The sequence below is a fragment of the Tachypleus tridentatus genome, chromosome 2, assembly GCF_004210375.1.
Source record: "Tachypleus tridentatus isolate NWPU-2018 chromosome 2, ASM421037v1, whole genome shotgun sequence".
Classification (NCBI taxonomy): Eukaryota; Metazoa; Arthropoda; class Merostomata; order Xiphosura; family Limulidae; genus Tachypleus; species Tachypleus tridentatus.
In genome coordinates this window covers 69,991,970-70,019,156 of record NC_134826.1, presented here as the reverse complement: position 1 = coordinate 70,019,156, position 27,187 = coordinate 69,991,970, and the positions used below count along the sequence as shown (strand labels likewise).

The window sequence follows — 27,187 nt, the reverse complement described above, 5'->3', positions numbered from 1 at the left end:
AAGAGCAAACTATGCAAGAAGTCTTTCAGGTAAAATCCAAGGAACATCATCAGACAACATACTTAAAATTTACAAAACGTACATAAGACCAACAATAGAATATGCATCACCTGCCTGGATTAACATAGCACCCACACATGTACAGAAACTTCAACGTATACAAAATTCAGTACTAACATCAGCATATAAAGTACCACGTAGCACCTCAACCACATTCATGCACAAGTATGCAAACATAGACACCATATCTGAAAGACTCTTGCATAATTCTCTAAAATATTTCAATAAGAATTGGCATAAAAATTACTTAATGTGTGATCTCGACAGATATCACGTACATGATGTAAATGGTCCTAAATACCTCTCCCCTTTTAACATATATCTAAGAAATGTAACACAAGCTGGCCACTATGCACTAGACACTTAGTCCTTGTTTCTTTTTATTATTATAATTATTATTTTCTTTTTTTTTAATCATTATTATTATTTTTTTCTTTCTCTTTTTGAATTGGCCCGGCATGGCCTAGCGCGTAAGGCGTGCGACTCGCAATCCGAGGGTCGCGGGTTCGTGCCCGCGTCGCGCTAAACATGCTCGCCCTTCCAGCCGTGGGGGTGTATAATGTGACGGTCAATCCCACTATTCGTTGGTAAAGAGTAGCCCAAGAATTGGCGGTGGGTGGTGATGACTAGCTGCCTTCCCTCTAGTCTTACACTGCTAAATTAGGGACGGCTAGCACAGATAGCCCTCGAGTAGCTTTGTGCGAAATTCCAAAACAAACAAACAAACTTTTTGAATTATTATTCAAGTATTGAATAATAATTATTATTATTACTTTCTTTTTTCTTTTGTGTGTGTGTTACTACAAGTAGTAGTAGCATTCTCTCAATCGAAAAAAAGGAGAAAAATACAAAAAAAATTATATATGAAAATACAAAAAAAAATATATAAAAAAATTAAATGAAGAAAAAAAACTTCTTGTTCGTCCATGCATGGACTGAGCCCTGAAATGGGCCTGAGTATGATGTTATACTTTTACTCTGGCCCAAAGCTAAAAAAAAAACCAAAAAAAAACACCCTAAAGACAGACGCTATAATCGTTCGGGAGGGAGGAAGAGGTCAAATGTACCTGACCCTCCTGGGTATTTAACAACATCAATACCCAAATACCGACACAGTGAAACTTGGAACTTGGAACTTTAACGTCCCCACGGCTAAAAGAGCGAACCTGTTTGGTGTGACGGGGATTCGAACCCGCGACCATTAGATTACGAGTCGAGTGCCTTAACCACGTGGCCATGTCCATTTTTATTTAATTATATATGCTGAAAATAATCAAAAATATGGTTAAAAAACAATAATAATTGCAATGTTTCATGTTGTAGAAATAAAAATAAATGGAAAATTAAAACCTTTTTGTGTGCATGGAGTGTGCATATACCCGGTTTTATTTTATTGCTCGTCAGGGTCTTTTCTAATATATCCTCAAATATAACTACAATCCAAAGTAGCGTATCGTCAGTTTTATATATATGAGTTTCTCTTTCAGTACAAGAAAAAGAATAACTGTAACCTTAGACGGAAGAGTTCTGTGGAAAAATTAGAGAGATAAGTTTCGTCATTTTTTTCTGTACGCTTGTCTGGAAAAGTCACTTACTTACTAAGATTAAAATTTGTTGACATAGAGAAATTTGGATTTACATCATAAAAACGTATTCAAAGCTTTAGAAAGCTTTAGTTTTGTTCAACCAATATTGTGAATTAGACACTATTAATATTAAGATATTTTAAACATGGCTTAAAAGTGCGATTTTTATAGCCACCATTTTGTTTCATCACGATCCCTACTATTAAGTACTACTGTACTAAATTACAAGTCCTCATACTTTCCATTGAGCCGCTAGGGAGTTTATTTAAAGAAAACACTTCGTATGTGTGTCGTAAATATGAAACCAAACATTCTGAATATATCAAAGCTTACAACGAAGAAACATAAAATGCTGAACTCAATTAGCTATTTGTATGTTTACAGATTCTACATAGCAGCGATTTAAAATAATTGTTATTATTTTTTTCTCATTAATTTCCCTTGTTATAAGCTTTGATATATTCAGAATGTTTGGTTTCATATTTACGACACACATACGAAGTGTTTTCTTTAAATAAACTCCCTAGCGGCTCAATGGAAAGTATGAGGACTTGTAATTTAGTACAGTAGTACTTAATAGTAGGGATCGTGATGAAACAAAATGGTGGCTATAAAAATCGCACTTTTAAGCCATGTTTAAAATATCTTAATATTAATAGTGTCTAATTCACAATATTGGCTGAACAAAACTAAAGCTTTCTAAAGCTTTGAATACGTTTTTATGATGTAAATCCAAATTTCTCTATGTCAACAAATTTTAATCTTAGTAAGTAAGTGACTTTTCCAGACAAGCGTACAGAAAAAAATGACGAAACTTGTCTCTCTAATTTTTCCACAGAACTCTTCCGTCTAAGGTTACAGTTATTCTTTTTCTTGTACTGAAAGAGAAACTCATATATATAAAACTGACGATACGCTACTTTGATTGTAGTTATATTTGAGGATATATTAGAAAAGACCCTGACGAGCAATAAAATAAAACCGGGTATATGCACACTCCATGCACACAAAAATATATCTAATTAGAATGAAACAAAGAAGTAGAATAATTATTTCTAATTTTATAAAGACAAGTATGGGTCGATACATATATAACTTAGCCTGCTATAGCAATATAGAAAGTTTTAATGCTACAAAAAGTATTGAAAAAAGAACGCCAATATTACAAAAAAACTGAAGTACTTAAATTAAAAGAAATTATTACTGCTTCGAAAAATCACTCTAATTATGTCAGTCTAAGACAAAGTAGATATTTTAAAATATTTTTAATTAACTTAATTTTGTAGTTTTTACTCTCTTGTGTTTCAGTACTTCTTGTAGCATTAAAAATTTCTATATTACCATAGTTAGCTAGATAACTTATATAAATATCTCTACCTGTCTTTATAAAATTTAAATTTTGTTATACTTGTAACACTAACAATCTAGTTTCGATAACTGCTATTGGCAGAGCTCAGACAGCCCGTCGTGTAGTTTGGTGTTTAATAATAATACATAACCTAAGCAACTTCAAAATTAACATACAGCCCAAACATGCTCTCCCTTTCAGCCGTGGGAGCGTTATATGTGGCGATCAATCATACTATTCGTTGGTAAAAGAGTAGTTCAAGAGTTGGCCTTCTCTCTCGTCTTACACTGCTAAATTAGGGACGGCTAGCGCAGATAGCCCTCGAGTAGCTTTGTGCGAAATTCAAAACAAACTAGAATTAACATACAAAAAAACTTCATTTTTTTTACAAACTGCACTAATAAAATTAACAACTTTTTATCGCATTCATTTAATATTTGAATATTTTTTATAAAGGTGGTTTGTTTGTTGTCAGTCGCAAATCTACACAATAATTTATTTGTATTTTGTCCACTGAAGGTATCGAAACCAGATTTTTAACGTAATAAGCTTATAAGCTTATCACATAGCTACTGTGGGGTATTATAAAGACGAAGTTTGCTTTAAAATTATTTTATTTTATATTTTGCTGGAAAACTTTTTTTATCATATCGAAGCATAAAAGGTATTAAAAATAATAAATTTACCAAAATTTACTTTAATTATTCCTAAAGTTACTGTTAGGTATTTATTAACGATATTTTCAAAATTGACTTTCGTTTCTCAACGTAAGATACGTTTCTCTTGCACGGACTTTCAGTTCATTCTCAACATTTTGAACAGAATACTGGTTGTAAAATAAATGTTGGTGAATGCCAGGTGTCACCACTGGAATATTAGTGGCAAAAAATACTAACGTTGGTGCGTTATATTATTAGGGTGCTTATAACTGGTGGATACGTAGAGATGAGTCACGAAAGGATATGAGTTATCATGTATATAATATATGTATTTTTTTATCTACGTAAACTACATATTGCTACTGGTTGACAACAAAATATCCTACTGTTATACATCTTTGATATATATATATATATATATATAAAGACTTGCGACGACATCATCACAGTTACTAACTTAGTAATCACTAAAATAGTTCAAACTAGGTCTTGTTTGTACAACAACAAACTATTAAACTAACTTTTCCTTATGCAGTTGTTGTTTTTGGATAAAAGAAGCCATTTCGTACTAGCGAGTAGGGTTTTTGACTTTTCGAGTATTGTTTTACACATTCATTTGAAGGGTTTTCATCTTGGTGACATCTCATTTTGATTGTTAAGAGTCAAACTGAGTTGTAAATGTGAGGTAGGTGTGTAGTAGTTTTCACTTTTTAAAACATTATCTTACTATATCAGTAACTAGAGTAAGATGATAAAGTGATAAAATTGTACTTACATTATATCAGTGGACCCTACAATTTTCATTACGTTTCAGTTAAATGTGAGTTATATAAAATTCCACACTAAAATAAAAAATGGTGAAATTATATATTCTGTCAGTATTTATTATCAAGGAAAATAAGCCTTTATAACTTACAGTTTTTCAATTTGCAAATGTTTATTAACAAATAACTGTTGATCTGCATTTTGTAATAAAGAAGCTCAAATGAAAATGAAGACAAATTACATACTTCAGCGTTTTACGTAAATTGTAGTAAACGATTTGATTTATATCAGTTACAGTGGTAGTTTATTATAACTTCATTAAAAGTATTCCACCCTGTAAGAAGAGTGAACTGTCGCTGTGACTTTGTGGTTGGCTTATCTCTTGTACAATAGATTAAGGTAAAAAATAAATTTGTTTAGCAACGGATCACTAAAATTACTTATCATGTTTGTATTAAATCTTTTAGTGATTTATTTTATACTTGCATATCCTTATATGGATTAGTTTGTTCTTATATTTGTCTTGTACCAAATTAAACACATTTTAAAATAGAACAGTTAGAAGTGTTTTCAGTTTTCATAGCTAAGAAAAATGATATTATTTATTGAAATAACATAATTTCTTAACATTATATCTAATTTTCTTTCTGATGAAATAACAAGTTCAAAAATTAGTTTATTACAGTAAGTATGATCCATAAAATATTATGTTAGCTGGAGGAGAGTTTTCTTTAGAAGCATTTTAAAATTTATCTATATTTTTACATTGACTATAATGTAATGTGATATATATTGTATCATGTATGCTTCTTTAATATTCTTTAGCAGTCTGTCTTGTTGATGTGTAGAAACCATTCTTATTGATTCTAGTTGCATTATGTTTATATATTTTACTTTGAATTTTTAATGTTTTTTATAGCTTGAAAATAAGGTATATTCTGTGATTAATCACATTATATTAACTATTCTTAAACCTCAAACTAGATGGTGAGCTCAAATGGCTTCCAAACATTTCTTTTCAAGTTAATGTGTTGTCTCTGTTATCCACAAGATCATTTTAGAACAAAATTAATCTTTAAAGTTCATTAATAATGTGGCTATTTTTGAACTCCTTACAAGGTAAAAAGTGTAGCAACATACATAAATCTGTATATATACAGATGTTGCTATACTGTACCAGTATAATAGAAAAATGAACTTGTAAGTATTAGCTTTTCTCATAAGTATATACAAGACATAAATAAAAAAAAGGATTATATTGATACAAATAAAAGAAAACTCAATTTTTTTTTATCTAGAATAGCAACAGGATCTGTTGATATTGAAAGTAGTCCTTCTGAACTACATAAATTACCTATAACTTAAGGACAACAAGGGACCTGTTTGTTCATTTTGGGCTGGGCCATCCCATTCGATAAAACTTTGAAATAAAAAGAAAAACAGTCCAAGGTAGCTATGATTATTCAAATATTAATCAAGCCTTCTTTTCAAACTCATTTAAATTAAGTGCATCAACCAACATCTGAAGGTAACCCATCCCAAAGGCTTACCACCCTGCTAAAAAAATAAAACTGTTTTAGTTAAAACATGTCTCCTACCCTGTCAGAATTTATTTTTGTCTACCCTAGTTTCACCTTATATGATTCCATAAATAAAATGATTTAAAGAGTAACCACTTTAAAGGATGTCAAAAAAAAATACTAAGGCTAGCAATTTCTCAGAATTTTATGTATAGTGTATTTAAATAATCTTAAATATTAATATATACGCAATTGTATCTGCAATCTAATAATTTCTCTATGCCTAAAAAAATGTAAAACAAAAACTCTAAAACATGAATCAAAATAAATAAAGAGTCAAGTAAATATTAAAGATGTGTAGTTATTTATTATAATTCATAATTTCATACAGGTAAAACTTTAACCCATGTGAATGGATGGTGCAACATGTTTGAACTATGTCACAAAAAGTCTCCCAGTGGGATAGCAGTGAGACTCTGGATTTATAACCCTAAAATCAGGGTTTAGATTCCTCTTGATGAATACAGCAAATAGCCTGATGTAGCTTTGCTATAAGAAGACACTACATGTTACAAAAAAAAAAAAAAAAGGAGTGAAAGATATAAAAGGTTAGAAGCATCATTGGAAGAATATGTGATTAGGAATGAGCAGGGTGGCTGTGATCTATTAAACCTGTTGATATGACTCTTATACTCTTTAAACTTTATACCAAACACTACTGGAATAAGTAACTTTGTGAATCCATGTAGCAAACATGAGTATGGGTAGTTGTTAGTAAGTGCAAAACTGCACAGTGGGTCATCTGTGCTCTGTTCACTACAAATATCAAAACCTCTATTTTTTGGTATTGTAAGCCTGACAACTTACTGCTGTGCCATGGGTGGGGGACAGTAGGTTCCTTAGGCTGATATCTATTGCATCATTAAACAGCATTGTCATAGAAATTTTTTAAATACATAATACATGTATTATGTTTTCTGTGTCCCAGGTGAAAAAAAAATCAACCTTCTTTAAGTTTGTTTTTTTTGTAGTGAATAATAATATTCAAAGACTGTAAGAGTCTGGTACAGCATAACAATGGCTCTAGTCTCCATTTTGGACGTTCCTCCAGAATGACAATCACCAATGGGTTGTGGTTAGAAAGTGGGCTTTTGATGCCATTTATCAGTGTTTCCCAAAGGGTGGGGTGTGCAGGTAATCTCCTGGGGGAGGGATGCTGGCAATTAGGATATGATGTTGTAAAATTAACTGTTTTAATGTATTTTTTTATTAATGAAAATAATAAGTAATTACTACAACAGATGTAGCTTTTTAATACATACCCATTTATTATTTCTTGTCATTTAAGTCACTCTTTCATTTGTTTATAAAGGAGTGGTGTGTGTGTGTTTGAAACCATATTTGTTAAAGAAGGGTGTGGATTTACAAAAGTTTCAGTTATTAATTTAAAGCACTAAAGCCATCATCTAGGGTCTTGGTACAGTACAAAAGTCACTTGTTGGAACTTTGTATAGAATAATATTCACTTAGAGGACATCAAATGGGAACCTGGTGTAGCATGATATTAATTTCTATAATCATCAGTTTTTTTTATCTTAACTCCTTCAACAGATACACAGAAAGATTTTTCTGTTTTTGTTTCTGATATTTAAAGTTTGTATCAGAATATTATGAAGGATATAGAGTAGATCATTTTTCTATCCATCTGCTTGGTCCCCTGGTGACTGAATGGTAAGCTTGAAAGCTGAAAAACACTTAAATTCAGGGTTTGTTAGTTCACTTGTAGCTTTGTATTAAACAAGAATAATGAACTATTCATTTTTCATTCTTTCATAGAAATTTGAATGTAAGACATATAAAGAGTAATTTAACTGTGTGCATACCTTAAGATATCTTTCTACTGCGTGGTAAGTCAGAAGGCTTATAATGCTAAAAATTAGGTTTTGATACCCATCGTGAACACAGTACAGATAGTCCATTGAATAGCTTTATGCTAAACAACAAACAAGTAAGACCCTTTTTAGGTATTATCAGATATTTCAGATGTACAGGTTTTTCTGAAAAAAGATAACGTGACTGGGGAAGATATATATACTTTATGTGTGGATAACAGCATTTTATATGAACAGTTTTGCATTACAAGTCTTTAAAAAAAAAGTTTAAATTGTCAGACATCCTAAGTGTTTTCCTTTTCTCTCTCTTGTCTTTAGGATTTTATTTTTATGTTGACAAAAGTTTGGGGAGAAGAAACATAATTAACTACATAAACGGTTATCAAGGTAAAAGATTTAAGCAGCAATGGAAGATTTGGGTAAGTTTAAAGGTTTCTCCTATTGATTTTCTTGTTACATTTATGACAATTCTCCAATAGTAAAAACGGTTATAGAAACAGCATCCAAATTTAGAGCATGGATTATTTTTACAAGTTTCTAACTTCAGACGTCATTATTATTACTTTGTATCGTGATTCGTTACTTGCTATAAGTTAGTCCTAGCATAAATTTCTGATTACCAAAAAAAAACATGCAGGTACATCATCTAATGAATACCAACCTTATATTATTAATTAGGAAAACATCATTTTTGTAAAAATTGTGAAATGAAACTTATTGTGATGACTACTAATGATTATCAAACTTCAAACTTTGATGTATGTATGACAAAATCGCGAATATGTTTTATCTTTCTGCTCTTCGTGGACATGAGGACATTGACGAATATTTGTTTGTTTTTTTTAATTTTGCGCAAAGCTATACAAGGATTATCTACGCTAGCCGTCCCTAATTTAGCACTATCAGACTAGAAGGAATGCAGGTCGTCATCACCACTCACCACCAACTCTTGGACTACTCGTTTATCAAGTAATAGTGGGATTGACTCTAATATTATAACGCCCCCATGGATGGATGTTAACAAAAACCTTTAATTTTTATTTGTAGTGAAAATCATGTGATTCATCCTGTGCAAATTTTATTTAATTTGTTTTTTTTTTTCATAGAAAGCTTTTGGGTTGAAAGTCCACGGCAATTTTGTTTGTTTGTTTTTAGGTTAACGACGTTTTTGATCTTGTTTGGTTAAGCGGGAAATGCGTACTTCCGTAATTTCCGGTTTCACATGGAATCAGTTTCTTTGAAGAAAAGAAATGTGATTGGTTTCAAAATATGAGCATAGGTTTGGCGAAAATTCTAAGACTTGTCTTACACAAATAATGATGTAATACTTGTTGTTTTTTCTACGTTTCTGACATCCTGTTTTCAGTTGGTGCCACGCCGTTTAATTAATAGGCCTATATAAATTCCGTAGTTCTTTGATGACCGTAGATGTCTGGTAACGATTTTAGTTAATTAAAAAAATAATTTTAAATATTTACAGATCTGTTATAACATGATATTGAATCTTAAAATAATTTTATACATGTAATAGTTTTGATTTTTATGGTATGAATAAAGACATCTGAGAATGTATGTAATAGATGATTGTATACTGAATGTGATGAAATTGACATTTTTTTTTTTATTTGTTCTTTATTAAACACAAAGCTGCATAATGGACCATCTGTTATATATCCCTTGCGGGTATCGTAATCCGAGTTTTAGCATATAAGCCCGTAGGGCATGGCATAGACATGTGGTTAGGGCGCTTGACTTACACAGTATGAAGGTCGTGGGTTGGAATCTCCGTCCCACCAAATATTCTTGCCCTCTCAGCCGCGAGGGCATAATTATGTTTCGATCAATCTCATTATTCTTTGGTAGAAGAATAGCCGAATAGTTGGCGGTTGGTGGTGATAACTAGCTGTCTTCCCTCTTGTGAAGCTTTGAGCGAAGTTCAAAACAAACAAACAAACCAATCCCTTCGACTTACCAGCGAGCCGCTGGGGCATGTTTATAGCCACTTTACTTATTAAAACAAGTTATTGCATTATTTGTAATCTTAAGTTAATTCTACAATTAATAATTATCGCTAGCTTTTAAGACAAACTGTTATTAACAGCCAAATTACATAATTGTACTTATTAAGAAAACAAGCAAGCAGACGTGTTGGTTTGGGCGCTCGACTCGCAGTGTGCGGGTTGCGGTTACGTACACACCTTTTTCAACTGTGGGGGCGTTATAATGTTATGGTCAATCCCACTATTCGTTTATAAAAGATTGGCCTAAGAGTTGGTGGTGGATGGTATTGACTAACTGCCTTCCTTCAGGTCTGTTACTGCTGAATTAGTGGCGGCCTCAAAATTCCAAACGAGCAAAAAAGAAACTTTTCTCATCTTTGTACTAACATGAGAGTTGCCAGTAAAGTAGAAATTTTTACACCTTCGACGTTTCTGACTGTTAATATTTTGTCTCGAAGTAGAGTAGAATTGAAAATAAAAGAGATATTTTAAAAACACACTGAGTAGTTTTTATCGTATTACAGTGTCGTGGCAGACTTGCATTTTTAACCAAAGTACCCGCCATTTCTTATAAACATTTGCCTCCCAGTGGGATAACGGTAAGTCTACGAACTAACAACGCTAAAATACGGGACTCGATTCCCCGCGGTGAACACAGCAGGTAGTTCAATGTGGCTTTGTTCTTAAACAAAGAGGAACTCCAATCACGCGAGATATTTCGTTGTCTATATCTGAGACAAGTGCGACTGATATACTTTGATAAATTTACATATTTCATAAGAAGCACGTGGTGTTCGTTATGAACTCATCGTCAGTCTTATATTGTTTGTTTCGCTGTTTGTGTGAACGAGGATATATTTCCCCTATGTATATCGTGACGTTTGTTCTTCGTGAACAACAGCCAGCCCATCCTTTCCTCTGATTGTTATTCATTTCTACTGTTGTATACTACTGCAGTGTTTCTGAAAGTTTAGTACGTGTACCACCGGTGATATCCGGCAAGGGAAGAAAATAAACGAGGTTATCCGCTTTAAATATCGGGAGCCGCAACTTTGTGTAAATCTCACCAACATCGGGCCGGATATCCCTGTCCTACTCTCTGGTCACAAGCAGTTTAACTTGTTTATTTGCAGGTACACATATGCAAATTTGAATGTAATTAGCACTACTTTTAAAGTTACCTTTAATGGACAATATTAATATAGTTCTTGAACTTTTGTGGTTTTCTTCTTGTACAATGTGTATATTATTATGTAATAATTCTCTCTCAGTTGAACATCGATAACTTCTCCTCCCTCTTCCCGGTGGTAAACTAATAAGGGACCCGGTACGGCCAGGTGGTTAGGGCGCTCGCCTCGTAATCTGTGGGTTGCGGGTTTAAATCCCGTCATACCAAACCTGCTCGCCCTTTCAGCCGTGATGCCGTTATAATGTGACGGCCAATCCCACTATTCGTTGGTAAAAGGTAGACCGAGAGTTGGCGGTGGGTGGTGATGAAAGCTGCCTTCCCTCTAGTCTTGCACTGCTAAATTAGGGACGGCTAGCGCAAATAGCTCTCGTGTAGCTTTGCACGAAATTCAAAACAAATAAACACTAATAAGGCTGAAATTTCAAAAGTGGTACGTGGATGCTTATAGTTTGGAAAACTGTATTTATCGTATTTTATGGTACGATGACTTTTACAACTGTCTATGAGCTATTTTTTGTGTTTATATTTTACCCTATTTTTCTGGTATTCTCATGTTCGTTCTCAAAACGAATATAGCTCGAATATGTTTGTAGGCTTTAACTATAATACAGTTTAATAACACATTTGTAGGCTTAATTATAATAGAGTTTGTTTGTTTGTTTTTGAATTCCCCACAAAGCTACTCTAGGGCTATCTGTAGTAGCCGTTCCTAATTTAGCAGTGTAAGACTAGAGGGAAGGCAGCTAGTCATCACCACCCACCGCCAACTCTTGGGCTACTCTTTTACCAACGAATAGTGGGATTGACGGTCACATTATAACGCCCCCATGACTGAAAGGGCGAGCATGTTTGGTGCGATCGGGATTCGAACCCGCGACCCTCAGATTACGAGTCGAACGCCTTAACCAACCTGGCCATGCCGGGCCATAATAAAGTTTAATAACACATTTGTAGGCTTAGCTACAATGCTGTCATTATGATAATCAATTTGTAAAACGTATCAGAAACTGTAAAGAAATATATATATCTGGTACTTTGAATAATCAGACCGGTATTCAACTAAAAAATTCTTTAAAATAACAAGTTTTTAATTTTAGAGTGTGTGTGTGTGTTTTTTCTTATAGCAAAGCCACATCGGGCTATCTGCTCAACCCACTGAGGGGAATCGAACCCCTGATTTTAGCGTTATAATCCGGAGACATACCGCTGTACTAGCGGGGAGCTTTAATTTTAGAAAGTGAGTGATGTTAACTAGTCTTAGGACAAAAGAGGTATAGATCGCTTGTGTAGTTTGACGCGAACACCCGAAACAAACTGTATGATAAAAAAAAACTATATTATTCCTACATTTTTTTTAGTATTCATGTTTTGAAATAGCTTATAGTCACAATAATAGTGTGACGCACGCGCTTGAATTAACAATTTTCCAACCAAAAGGAATCAAGGTCGAAAAGAATACCCTTGAGTAGGGTGACCTAAACATTGGAATGCGGCATTTCATGGCCAACGACTTCCAGAGCATCAGCATGTTTGTGATATTAGGTTTTTGTCATGTCACCTGTTTGATATTATCTGCCCGTTTGTGTAAGTCGATCAACAAGTGTGACCGGTCGTTGAGATTTCTTTGCGATTTAAACATGACGTTAGGGTGGCTCCATCTGTCGCTAAGTCCGATAACGTTCAAATACATATCGTTTACAAAACTTACCAAACAGTAATTAGCAGATAAAAGATATTATTTCCGTATGTCTACAGTTTCTAGTTGATTTTTTTTAATATAAAGTAACATACTTAATACCGTAATGCGCTCATAATGTCAACACTTACTCATTAGGGCACTTAGTTTTGGCAGTACGTGTGTTTTTGTTTGATGCATGTGCCTGCTGACGGACAGCCATGTATTTCAGTAACAGGTACAATTTGTGTGTGTGTGTGTGTGTGTGTCTTACCGGACAACTATATACTAGTCTCGGACACGATATATGTATATATGCAAATTGATGTGTATGTACATATATGGCAAGGGAATAATTTTTAGACAAGACAACTCGAGCACTTTCGAATAGTTCACTATTTTTCTTCAGGAAGATAACGAATAAAAATAGTGAATTATTCAAAAGTGCTTGAATTTTGGGTCTCGCTTGAAAACCGTTACAACGTTTGTATATGAACTTGTGTGCTAATGTCTCGCATGCAGAGTTCAAGTAAATTATTTTAATGTTTCTTTTCCTTGTGGTCTCCGGTTGTCCAGCGATAAGTTCCGGACTAAGAATGCCAACATTTGTGGTTGATGTTATCGAGGTGGATAACGTGCTGATAGTTCATAAATAAACAGTTGAAGCCTGGAATGATGGATTCTGCGAATAAATAAAAATGGTAAAATAAGACTGGAAATGAACAGTTACAAAGTCTCGACAAAAGAAGATTCTGACTTGTTCCACTGGACCTACATGTCTCTGTTACAAAACAGATTCCAAAAAGATAAAGCTAACGCTTCATTAAGGGTACTAATGGAACACTCGATGAAACAAATAACCTCCAGTAGGGCTTACAAGTTTAGTAAAACACTGTAGTCAAGGTAACAGAATATGACACGTATTGAGTGTACTAAAACACTGTAGTCAAGGTAACAGAATATAACACGTATTGAGTGTACTAAAACACTGTAGTCAAGGTAACAGAATATAACACGTATTGAGTGTACTAAAACACTGTAGTCAAGGTAACAGAATATGACACGTATTGAGTGTACTAAAACACTGTAGTCAAGGTAACAGAATATAACACGTATTGAGTGTAGTGAAACACTGTGGTCAAGGTAACAGAATATGACACGTATTGAGTGTAGTAAAACACTGTGGTCAAGGTAACAGAATATGACACGTATTGAGTGTAGTAAAACTCTGTAGTCAAGGTAACAAGATATGACACGTATTGAGTGTAGTAAAACACTGTAGTCAAGGTAACAGGATATGACACGTATTGAGTGTACTAAAACACTGTAGTCAAGGTAACAGAATATGACACGTATTGAGTGTAGTAAAACTCTGTAGTCAAGGTAACAAGATATGACACGTATTGAGTGTGGTAAAACACTGTAGTCAAGGTAACAGAATATGACACGTATTGAGTGTATTAAAACACTGTAGTCAAGGTAACAGAATGTGACACGACACCATCAGTAGGTTCTTGAGTGTACTAAAACACTGTAGTCAAGGTAACAGAATATGACACGTATTGAGTGTACTAAAACACTGTAGTCAAGGTAACAGAATATGACACGTATTGAGTGTAGTAAAACACTGTAGTCAAGGTAACGATACAACACCATCAGTGAGTCCTCGTGTGTTGATTTTAATATAAATTTAAAAATCGTTACTTCATATTATTACATTAGTTCATGATGTTTCAGTATTAGAATTTTTTATCAAGAGGTCAAGGATTTTATGTGAACGAAGCTCACACAGGCCCGGGATCGACAAGTGGTTAAAGGACGCTCGACTCGTAATCTGAGGGTCGCGGGTTCGAATCCCCGTCACACCAAACATGCTCGCCATTTCAGCCGTGAGGGCGTTATAATATTTTGGTCCATCCCACTATTCGTTGGTAAAAAGAGTAGTTCAAGAGTTGGCGGTTGGTAACTAACTGCCTTCCATGTAGTCTTACACTGATAAATTAGGGATAGCTAGCGCAGAAACACCTCATGTAGCTTTGCGCGAAATTTAAAAACAAAAGAAACAAATCTTACACTATGATACAATATACACATGGTTTATCTCAAAACATCTTGAATTTACTCGCTTGAGGGCATTTTTGTGGAAATATTAGTCTTGTACTACGAGCCGAATTCCTGTTTTAGTACAGTATGGAGAAACCTATTTAAGCGCTTGTTTGAAAATTTTAAGGACATAAATATGGTCTTTTAGGGTTAGAAAATCTAGAACATACATGATGATTCATAGTAATAACAGTGAAACCTAATTTTGTTCACGTACGTGGAGTGCTATTCTCTGTTTGATTTGTTAAGTAGGCACGAGATTGGAGCCACGTTTGTGTATTAATGACGTTAATAATGCTGTTTAGGATGGCCTTTTTTAAGTTAGTAGCACAGTCTGAACCAAAAAATTTACCTTTAACTTTTGATTGAGTGACGACCGCAGTGCAGGTTTAACCCTTTAATTAACAAAACTCACTGTAACTTATGAACTTTATAACCAACAAAACCTTTTAACCACAGTGACTTTGTTCTATAAATAATATAGAAAAATGCGTTAAACTGATTGTGAATCAACTGAAATCAATCGGTTATAGGCCCGGCTAGGTCAGGTGTTTAAAGCACTCGACTCATAATCCGAGGATGGCAGGTTCGCATCCCCGTCACACCAAACATGCTCGCCCTCTCAGCTGTGGGCTCGTTATGATGTGACGGTTAATCCAACTGTTTGTTGGTAAAAGAGTAACCCAAGAGTTGGCATTTGGTGGTGATGACTGGCTGTCTTCCCTCTAGCCTTACACTGATAATTAGGGACTGCTAGCGCAGAAAACCCTGGTGTAGCTTTACGCGAAATTCACAAAGCAAACAAAACAATCAGTTATTTAAGGCCTAAGAAGAAACGTTAATAAAGTGCTCTTAGTGCTATTGGCTCGAGTATTTTAAAGCCACGTGCGTAAGGCTTAGAAAGCTATTGTTCATTGTGTGATATTAAAGGTTACGTTTTCAAGTGAGTTCTTACAGAGGAGAGTGAAAGATAGTTAAATAAGTTCTTAATTGTCTAATTACTTCACTTGGCTTTCGCCGGTGACGTTTACAGTTATTCCTGTTCTTAGCCTAATCTTCTGTGTACATGTTCGCATGATAACTGACATGTCATTATGATCTAAAATGAACCACGTGCCACAATAATAACGTAAATAGTAAAGCATGGATTTTGTGTTTAAATTACTATATTCGTGACAGGGTTTGGTGTTCTTCGGTGGGATAGCGGTAAGTCTACAGATTTACGATGCTAAAATTCAGGGTTCGATTCTCCGTGGTGGATACAGGAGGTTGCCCAGTGTTTACATTTGTAACCTGTATTATCCAGATGTTTATGACGGCTCATTTCTTTAGAAATTAGTTAATTAAGACTTAGTTCATATGAAATACCAGGAAAAAGAAGTAAGTATTGACCTCATTGTGACGTGGTCACCCACTGTTTTTTTGTTTTTTTATTTTAAAAACTAGAAATGTTTTTGGGGTCGTGTCCTTGTTTTCTTTAGCTCAATCCACAAGTTGACGTTGACTTACCAGGTTTCTGGAAGTAACAAGTTGCCTACAATGTTAGACACAACCTAGTTTTCTCCCATTACCAAGATGTTCGCCATGCTGCTAATTATGTCTAACAAAAATGATTTATAGGCCATATTTGTGTGAATCGTCAAGAGTTTGAACCAGTTTCCAATGAGTAAACTACAGTGGTGCTAATTGTTTTTGTTTTTCGCTCGATGTTGTTAAATGCTAGCACCAAAGATATGACCTTTTGGCGGTCCTAACGGGTCATGAAGAGGCTGTCACGTGATTTAAAGGGTGGATAACCCAGATATGACACCCACATAAGGAGTATACTAATTTAGTTGGATATTTCTGTGTCGTGATTATAGTTGTGTGTGTGTGTTTTATTGAAAAGTATTCAAACAACGGTTGAAAGCGACTGACTGTTGCGCGCGAGACTTCCATATTTTGTTAGACTGTAGTTTTGTTCGGATGGATGGACCAATGACTACTGAGATTTTTAAGCCTTATCTTTCACCAGGAACGAGGAACGTTCCTCCAGCGTGTAAGTACTTTGATGTAAACCAGTATATCAGATGAAAAATTACAAATCTAGAATTATGTTAATTAAGTAACGTTTGAAGTAGTAAATTGTAAATAACTTATATTATTTTGGTTTTGTAACTGTATGTGGAAAATTAAGTAGCAGAGAAATAACTACAGTGTCTTAAAGTTTCTGAATTATAAAAGCAGTTAATAATACATTATGTTAAGTTAGTCGTAAAAGATGGAGGTTTTAAAGCTTTAGCTATAAGTGGAACAAATATCAGTATATTAACCGTAGTTGAACAGTTGTTAATTCGAGAATTCCTTAGCTCGCATCCCGTTGTCAAAATATACGCAATCTGCACGTTAAGTCGTCAATGCGTTATAAGAGTGACCGTTAAATCTCATTATTGGTCAGATGAGAGTGTCCCAAGTGTCGGCGGTGAGCGCTGTTGACTAGCTGATATCCTCTACTCTTTCCAAAAGCAGGAAATGTTATGGGCAGATAGTCCTTTACGTGAAATGCTGAAACAAATGGTTTATGATAGATTAAAATTATTAAGGTTTTTAGCTAGACATCTGGTAGAACATGTACCAAAATATGGGAATTGTTACATCTAAACTAATAATAAAAGCTTGCACTCGATAGTGGTAACACCTACATCTCGAATTTTTATATTCAACAAAAGTGTTTTATTTGCCTTCGTATATTGCAAAAGAATTAGGGTATATGTTAATTAATAAAGGTTAACTTTCTCCGTGTTGATACAATGGTTTATTTTAAAGATAATAAATTTTCCATTGTCATTTTTGGTTAATTTGTTACGAATTATCATGCAGGGATAAGTGTCAGTCAGTACCTAGTGTGTTAACCTTCATTCTTTTGTAGTTAATGGTGGTTATATCAACCTTAATAATGAAAGCGAGTTAAAGCGTAGAAAATTAAATGGTAACTGTGTTATGTTGTCACTGGGCATGGAACCTAGAAATGGATATCACAAAATCTTGGATAGCTTATGACAATGAAGGTAAAAATAAAAGCGTTAGGAGTTTGTTTTTTATTTAAATTTCGTGCAAAGCACACGAGGGATATCTGCGCTAGTCGTTCTTAATTTAGCAGTGTAAGACTAGAGGCGGAAGGCAGCTAGTCTTCACCCACCGCCAATTCTTGGGTGAGCTACTATTTTACCAACGAATAGTGGGGTTGACTGTAACTTTATAATGCGACTGAGATTCGAACCCGCGACTTTCGGATTACTAGCCGAACGCCCTAACCGCCTGGCCAAGCGTTATGAGTAAGAAATAATTGTGAATGTATTATAATGTACATTTAACACTTCAGTTCGTATCGTAATTTTTATTCCTATTGCTAAATTAAACGAAAAAAAAAATAAAGTAGGCTTAGTAGAGTTGGACATCAACTTAGATGTTTATATTTAAAATAAATATTTACATTCTGAAATGACAGTAGCTTTGGTTGTGTCAAAATTCATCGAGTAAGGGACTTAACTTTCGGTCAAAAATATTTTTAATAGCGAGGATACGGAACTGAGGAAACACTGCATTGTAATTATTTTCTGTAAGATGTTTGGACAGGGTATTTAATTAGCTGTGCTTATTACTGAATATACGTAGGTAGCTTTCTGTGATTAGAAGGTAGTATTTATTTGTTTTAATTCTTTTGTTATTTGTTATTAAGCACAAAGCTACACAAAGGACTATCTGTGCTCTACCCATTACGGGTATCGAAACCCGGTTTCTAGCAGTATAAGTCTGCAAACATACCATTTTGCCATTGGGGGCTTTTCAAAATGAGGGGCTTTGGCGGTCATTGCTGTGCAAGGACACACTCGAGACTCAACACGGTAATAGGCCTAACATGATCGGTGGTTAGGGAGCGCTCGACTCGCAATTTGTACTTGCGGGTTCGAATCTCCGTCACACCGAACATGGTTGCCCTTTCAGCTGTGGGGGCGTTATAATATGACGGTGAAGCCCAGTACTCCAAGAGTTGGTGGTGGGTGGTGATGACTATCTGCCTCTCCTCTTGTATTTCGCTGCTAAATTAGTAACGGTTGGTGCAGATAGCCCTCGTGTAGTTTTGCGCGAAATTCAAAACAAACATTAAAAAAAAAAGTATAAAACTTGACACTTCCTGATTCTGAAAAGGATCTAGTTCCCGATAAACAATCTGGAGCTAAAACAAAGTAAGGGGTTATTTCTCTTCCTTCCCGGGTTAACCTCGTTTATAAAGTAATGTTTTGCTCTTAGGTTTGTAACCGGGGTTACTGTTTTGATTCATTATATTTGTCATAGTATGAACCTTTCGAAAGCGCCCTGGTTGTAGGATTTTCGTTTTATCTCATCATTCTTAAACCTACGTGCTTTTTTTTTTAACATCATAAATTTGTTACAGTATATTAGTGTTGGCCATGTATTTTTAAATGGTATAATCTTTATTCGGTCCCATAAGGTTTTTTTCCAAGAAGGAAAAGGTATAATGTTTCATACCTGCCATTTCCACTAGCGACGACTGGTTTCCTTCAGTACCATAGCTCATCTTGTTGGCTGGAATACAGCAAACATAGTAATGGACGGAACGTTGTTTTTTAATCATAAAATAAGTACAATGTATCATATCGTTATAAAGTTAAAGAACAAATGTATAAAAGTTGTACAATCTAGTAAAAAAGAAGGATCCACATGATTGTTGATATTAAACAATAAGTAAACTAATTTAATATTTCTTTCATTAAATTTATGTAATTGTCAAATCCAGAGTTTGATTCTACGTGGTAGAAAGAGCGTTGATAACCCATTATTTAGCTGGACGATAAACAACTTGTCAGCAGTTTTGAATAAAGAATGGTTCTCTGTGACTTAACCTTTTAACTTTGTTACGAAATATGGTTTAGGTTTAACTTCCTGTACTTGAAGGGTTTGAGTGAAAAGTGATATGAGGTTTAAGTTATCAGTTGTTTGTTGTTGTTGTTTTTTCAGTTTTATCTGAAATAATAACATATTAGTACAAGTATATAAGTCTTAAAAAGTTTGCACAAATTATTTACCATACAATACTTATCACTTTAAAAGTGTTTGTAGTTCGGTTTGTTTGTCTTGGAGCAAAAGCAAATTGGGCTATTTGCTGTGTCCACCGTAGTGAATCAAACCATGCATTACAGCGTTGTAAGTTTGTAAACTTACCACTGCCCCGACGGGGAAACTTTTAGTTTGGATTCGGCTAGATGACGCTACCTTTAGAAACATGGCACCATGTGACTATGACGTCGTCCTTTTACGTACTGTAGAAATATATGCATTTTCTGGTTATCCATGTTTGGTTACAGAAGTGTATGAACTAATTTTAGAAAACGGTTTACACTGGCCTTGTTAAAAAGCGTACTGGTAAAACACAAGTACCACTATTTACCATAGGTATGAAGTATAGCTTTTTAATAGCACAGAAGAAGAAATAGAACAGCCAGTGATGTCGTTGTGAATTATTAGTGATTGTGTGACTTGAATTACTTCCCCAACCCTGTTCCCTTGGTTTCTTTTGTTTGTTTGTTTGTTTTTAAATCATGGATTGGTTTCGTTTATTTTGAATTTCGCGCAAAACTGTACGATGCTTATCTACACTAGACGCCCATAATTTAAAACTGATAGACTAGAGAGAAAGCAACCAGTCAATATTACAAGAGATTAATCGTAACATTATAATGTCCCCCCCACCCGGCTGAAAGGGTGAGCATCTCCGGTGAAGGGGATTCGAACCATCGACCCTTAAAAATTATGCAAGTTATTTGTATTAATTGGGTTTTATATTCTGAGATACAATATTTTATCTCGATAAATAACTACTACATAACTTATGGTTGCCTGTCAGACAAATTTTACTGTAAGTATATCGGAGAGATATGTCTTTATAAAGTGAACTGCGAGTTTTTTGTAAACATAAATAAATAAATAAAAGTGGAACATCTAACAGTCGAAATAAATAAATAAAGAGCAATACTTTAATGTGAAGAAGTTTGAGGCAGGGTGCCGACGTAGCTTGACTGATGATAACAGGTACAGTTGTTTGGACAGATTGATAGAAACTAGTTGATTTTACAAAACTCGGGAAAGAATATGCCTCCCCAATAAACACTAAGTATTTTCAAATTGTTTTAATCCAGCGAGTTCGGGTGAAATTCATGTAAAAATAAAATTATATTTTGAAAAGTTCCGGAATATTAAAGGGAAGGACCCTCGCTGGGTTTGGTTTGTTTTGAATTTCGCGCAAAGCTATACGAGGGTTATCTGCGCTAGCCGTCCCTAATTTAGCAGTGTAAGACTAGACTAGACGGAAGGTAGTTAGTCATTACCACCCACCGCCAACTCTTGAGCTACTCTTTTACCAACGAATAGTAGGATTGACCATCACATAATAACGCCCCTACGGCTGAAATAGCGAGCATGTATTGTGTGACGGAGATTCGAACCTGCGACTTTCGGATTACGAGTCGAGCTCCTTAACCACCTGCCACCCCTAGCTGGGATAGCGGTAAGTGTAAGAATTTACAACGCTAAAATCAGGGGTTCGATTCCTCTCGGTGGACATAGCAGATAGCTGGATGTGGCTTTGCTGTAATAAATACATACATTAAAGGTAAAACGGTAATTTTTATTATCAGTGCTGTATAAGTTGTCATAATATAAAAGTCTGCCAAATTTCAAACTTTATATATGGAAAAACGGCTCGTTTGGGTTGAGAAAATATTTTACATAGAAGAGCGAACAACGTTTCGACCTTCTTCGGTCATCGTCAGGTTTACAAAGAAAGAGGTAACTGACCGGAAGCTGACCACATGTTTGAAAGGGGTTGTGTAACTGAGTGTCGGAATGTATAGGGCAGTGTTAGATGTTTGAATATAAAATTTTATTTATTTTATTATATTAATATAGGTATAAAGGCGTTCCTTTATATTGGTTTATTTTGGGTTTAAGTTGTTGTATAAGTAAAGAAGCCTTGTGAACCTGACGATGACCGAAGAAGGTCGAAACGTTGTTCGCTCCTCTATGTAAAATATTTTCTCAACCCAAACGAGCCATTTTTGCATATATATTTCTCTACAAGTGGGTTTTCTCGACATCACTGATTAAAGTTCAAACTTTGTTTTATTTATAATTTTTCTGAACTTCTGGGTTTAGTTCAGACCTCCACATTTCTACAAGGAAGTCTGCCAGGATGTACCTGTTAGCTGAAAGGTGACGCATTTCAGTATTTTTTTATGCATTTTACTGACTTCGTTAGTTTCACGGGAATCTTCACGTTTTCGCGCGCAATACTAATACAGCACGTGTGTTTGTGTTTGAACGGGATTTCCGTCCGATGCTGAGCTCATTCATGTCAGACGTGTTAAGATTTTTTTGAAAATCTGTCAGACGCTAGCATGAAAGCCAGCTGTATTCTTGGAATGTAAAACGAGTTTGTTTGTTTTTAAACCACACACACAATATGGAGATGAATATACGTATATATTCTTTCGTTGGTGAGTTGTTTTTTTTTAATCATCAGATGAAAATAATCCAACGTTCAGTCTACGTAATGACAAAAACAAAAGTTAAATTCCTTCTTTCTAGTGTATACAAGGGTTGGTCACGTAAATTGAGATCCATGTTAACTGTGTAATACTAACGTGAACATAAATTTACTTGTACAACCTCATGGCTAATCAATCCAGTAACTATAAACATGCATATTTAAATGAACAAGATGTAATCATTTCTATATATTGTATATAAAAAGGATATTTTCTTCCACTTTACGTATTCAAATATCTACTGTCTTGAATTGTATAAAATTATAATTTTGATTATGTAGTTCAATTTAATATTTGCATCTAAAATAATTGTCATCAAATATGGGCAATAGGCCTAACTAATAAATGTAAAAGAATGATTATTATCGCAGATCTGTTTCATTCTACAGGTATGAACAAAATACTAAAAATAATATTCTTTGATAGTGGTAACAATTGATAAAATTTATAGGGCTGTTATAAGTGATGGCCAATCCAACAATTCATTGGTAAAAGAGTAGCCCAAGAGTTGGCTGTGGGTGGTGATGACTAGCTGGCTGCCTTCCCTCTTGTCTTAAACTGATAAATTAGGGACGGCGAACGCAGATAATCCTTGTATAGTTTTGTGTGAAATTAAAAAACAGCATTTATCTAGAAATATAAATTTACATTATTAATGTGAAGTTTAAAGTTTTGGTGAGGATGGTACTTCTAAACATTTTTACAAGAGAATTTTATGAAAAAGACCAAGGATCTCTCCATTTGGGAAAAACTGGTATACTGCATTTTCAAAATTAAGAGACTTCCTGGATTAAGAGAGTTTTGCTGTACAAAAAGTAGTAAAAGTAAATTTGAAATTGAGTGATTTTATTTTTTTAAAGTTATATATTCCATTGTTGTCTGTGATATAGTAACAGAACTTTGAATATCTTCAGTGGTGATTGAGATACTAATATATCTTGTCATTTGATATGGTATTTTATATTTAACAAACCTACAAATGTTTACATTCTAGTGATGTTTGAAGTACAGATATGTCTTACATGTATCCATACTATCATACATTAATTAAAGTAGTTGTTTAGTTGTGTTTGTGGTGCAGATATATCTTGCCAGTGAATATAATTTTATAGGATACTTTAAAATTAAACTGTGAATACATCTGTAAGTACTTACCTACCCAGTCATTGACTGGGTTCAATAAATCCCTGATATGAATATATAAATTTTTGTAGATGCTCTGTTGGCTGACCTCCAGAACACAAGGACCAACTTAAATCACTCCAGTACTGGTCACCAGTCCTCTTCTACAATGATAGAAGATTATCCCTTACATAGCCAATCCTCAAATGCTGATGGTCAGAAGGCATATTACACAGAGAAAAGTGTAAGTTGTTGCCATGATTTACTTTCTTTTTATTGTAAGAACATTACTCTGAAGAAATAAAGTCACTTTTTTGTATTATCTTGTTATATCTGTTAGAGAGGTGTGGTTGGATAAGACAGTATGGTGATGTTATTTCCTGTTTTAGTACTTTGTTGTAATAACACTCTTATATCAACTGATCTGCTAATACAGTCTAGGTTGGTTTATGACATCACTTATTCTATGTACATGTGTCTATAGAACATATAGTTTTCAAACTTTTCTGATGGACTAACTGTGACTAAGTATGGTACCTTATCCTTGGAGCTTAGTTTATGGATTTCATAAATAGAAATCATTACTCAGATATCACAGCTGTACCTAGATTATTTATGTACTGCTCAGATATCACAGCTGTACCTAGATTATTTATGTACTGCTCAGATATCACAGCTGTACCTAGATTCTTTATGTACTACTCAGATATCACAGCTGTACCTAGATTCTTTATGTACTACTCAGATATCACAGCTGTACCTAGATTCTTTATGTACTACTCAGATATCACAGCTGTACCTAGATTCTTTATGTACTACTCAGATATCACAGCTGTACCTAGATTCTTTATGTACTACTTAGATATTACAGCTGTACCTAGATTCTTTATGTACTACTCAGATATTACAGCTGTACCTAGATTCTTTATGTACTACTCAGATATCACAGCTGTACCTAGATTCTTTATGTACTACTCAGATATCACAGCTGTACCTAGATTCTTTATGTACTACTCAGATATCACAGCTGTACCTAGATTCTTTATGTACTACTCAGATATCACAGCTGTACCTAGATTCTTTATGTACTACTTAGATATTACAGCTGTACCTAGATTCTTTATGTACTACTCAGATATTACAGCTGTACCTAGATTCTTTATGTACTACTCAGATATCACAGCTGTACCTAGATTCTTTATGTACTACTCAGATATCACAGCTGTACCTAGATTCTTTATGTACTACTTAGGTATAACAGTTGTATCTTGGTTCTTTATTTACTTTTTAGATATCACAGCTTTGTCCAAGTTTTGAAAATAAGTTGATTACTTTGGGTTTTTAGAATTTCACTTCTGATTATTCCTCTGCTGAAATATATTTCCTGGAAGATATTTGTACAGAATGGAAATTTTCACAAAACGTACACTGGTTTGTATAATATTTGTTACATATAATTTGGGTTTCTTACACTTAGCTGCTACAGTCTGTTCCCTCATACAAGATCTCCTGTGTCTCCTTCAAAATATGTTCTCTCCTATCCACATTCTTACTTGTCTTCACACACACACACACACACTACTTCTACACTTTCTATTTTTTCCTGTTCTTACAGTCAGATACACACTCTCTCTAATTCTTCTCTTTCACACACTTTATCCTGTTTGTTGATCTATACACATTGTCTTATCTCTCCGTTTACTCTCATTGTTTACTTGCATGCACTGGTGTCGTCTACTCTTAAGAATCTGTTGGTTACACAAAATAGACTTGTTAATTTAAGCTTTCCAATAAACTTTAATTTACCAAGTAAATGTAGAGATAGGATAAAAATATTTCATTTTAGTAGTAGACATGTAAGAAAAGACTTGTTTGGTTTGTTTAGCCCATCTATCAGAATCAACAGATGATCCAAGAGATTACCATGGCAACTCCTGTGTCCCAACATCAACAGTTCAGCCCAAAGCTAGAAACAACACTAGAAAGTAACTTGACAGAATTAGACACTCTTCTGGAAGACCTAAACACAGCACGGTTTATGACTTACCCTGAAATGAAAGGTGGAATGTTTCATTCTGTTTTTTTCTTCTGATTTTTATAAGTATGTAAAGGTTTTTGTGGAACATGCTAAACTTAGCAAATTATTTATTTTCTGGAGCCTCTGTGTTGTTCCTTTTTATTGAACATTTAATGTGAACTACAAAAGATGGGAGTATGAAACTCCTAAATATCTTTATAAATATTGTCTGGCTTAGTAATGGAGTATGTTGTTAATTACCACACAGCTAGTAATTAAATAAGTGTGTACATTACTTCTTATTGTGTAGTAATGGAATATATGAATTCATTGCTATGTTTGGTTTAATTATTAGGAATATAATTTCCATTTCCACATCTGGTATAGTAACTAGATAAGTGAATGCATTACTATGTGTGGTTGTGTAATTGCATGTGTAAAAGAAGCCATAATAAGTAGCCACAGTGTATTCAGTTCCTGATTATATGTGTCTTGTGAATGTTGTTGCTGTGTTTAGTTAATACATTTACTTACGGTTAAGATATCTTGACATTAATTTGTAACTGCATAATGATACATAATAATAGTCAATATTTTAATTTGTATGTTAGTTTTATAATAAAATTAATGTTAATTTGGTACAGACAGCTACAACCAACCTACAGTTAATGATTCCTGTAGTTTTTCTCCTGCATCTCCAAAGTATCACACTGTCTCTTCTCCCGTCAATACCATCCAGGATGTCAGTACCATCCAGGACGTTGAATGTTCAGTGCCCGATACAGTACAAAAGTTAGTAGTTTTTGGTTGAACATATATATATCTAGATTACTTATTCGTATAGCTTTGTATAAATTAATTATGGTTCTTATACCCGTATGTTGTTTATACAGGTTGTTATTTTGATCTTTAAAAGTGCATAATTTTGGTCTGTTTTTATTCAAGTTTCACTTATATATATATATATATATATATATATAGGTGATGCTTAACAGAAATATGTTGTGCTTTATTTCTAGTGATTTTGGTTGTGAGTTAGAACTTGGAGGATACAAATGTAACTGGCATATTTACCTTGTAGCAGAAACCATTAACAGTTCAGTTTTACTGTCCAACATCTACTTGCTGTGACCAATATATTTATTTTGTAGCAGAAACCATTAACAGTTCAGTTTTACTCTCCAAAGTTTATTTTCACACACAATAGAAAATGTTAGTAATGTTTGTTGTTGTTTTTTTGTACTAAGAAACCCTTAATTAAATGTTTCAATTTTATTTATCTGTACTTCAGTTTTTGTAGAACAGTGGAAACGAATAGCAACAAAACTGTTCCATTGTATACGTGACTTGTCAGTTATCACCAACAGTTGTGAAAAAGTGCTACTTTGTTTGTTTCATTCAACTGAATTATGAACATTATCTACAATTTTAATATTCACTTTGTCTCCTGATAATATAATTTGAATCATTTTCAGTGTACAGTTATGTAAAAGTTAATTTTTCACAATCATGTAATTACTTGTAAATATATTGAAGTTCAACTTGTTTTCTGTAAATAATTCTATATAAACATTTGAAAGTATGTTTCCAAGACTGTGGATGCATGTAATGGTATATAGTTCCATTTTTGCTATTAACCTTCAAAAC

The 27,187-nt window shown here is 34.0% G+C and overlaps 1 protein-coding gene across 10 annotated transcripts in view; it reads left to right on the top strand.

The window, feature by feature from the left end:
• Positions 1-3,863: 3,863 nt before the first annotated feature.
• Positions 3,864-27,187, top strand: part of LOC143244164 (leupaxin-like) — a 34,260-nt gene continuing 10,936 nt past the window's right edge. Inside the window, exons 1-7 of one of the 10 annotated variants that reach the window (XM_076488342.1) lie at positions 3,910-4,338; positions 5,717-5,867; positions 6,330-6,546; positions 8,149-8,249; positions 23,616-23,767; positions 25,409-25,583; positions 26,185-26,332. In XM_076488342.1, coding sequence (XP_076344457.1) covers positions 8,237-8,249; positions 23,616-23,767; positions 25,409-25,583; positions 26,185-26,332 — 488 coding nt within the window. In that variant the 5' untranslated portion in view covers positions 3,910-4,338; positions 5,717-5,867; positions 6,330-6,546; positions 8,149-8,236. Of the gene's footprint in view, positions 4,343-5,716; positions 5,868-6,329; positions 6,547-8,148; positions 8,250-9,141; positions 9,266-16,281; positions 16,836-22,301; positions 22,351-23,615; positions 23,768-25,408; positions 25,584-26,184; positions 26,333-27,187 lie in introns of those variants that run through there. The other 9 variants (XM_076488343.1, XM_076488345.1, XM_076488348.1 and 6 more) reach the window with 9 other exon arrangements.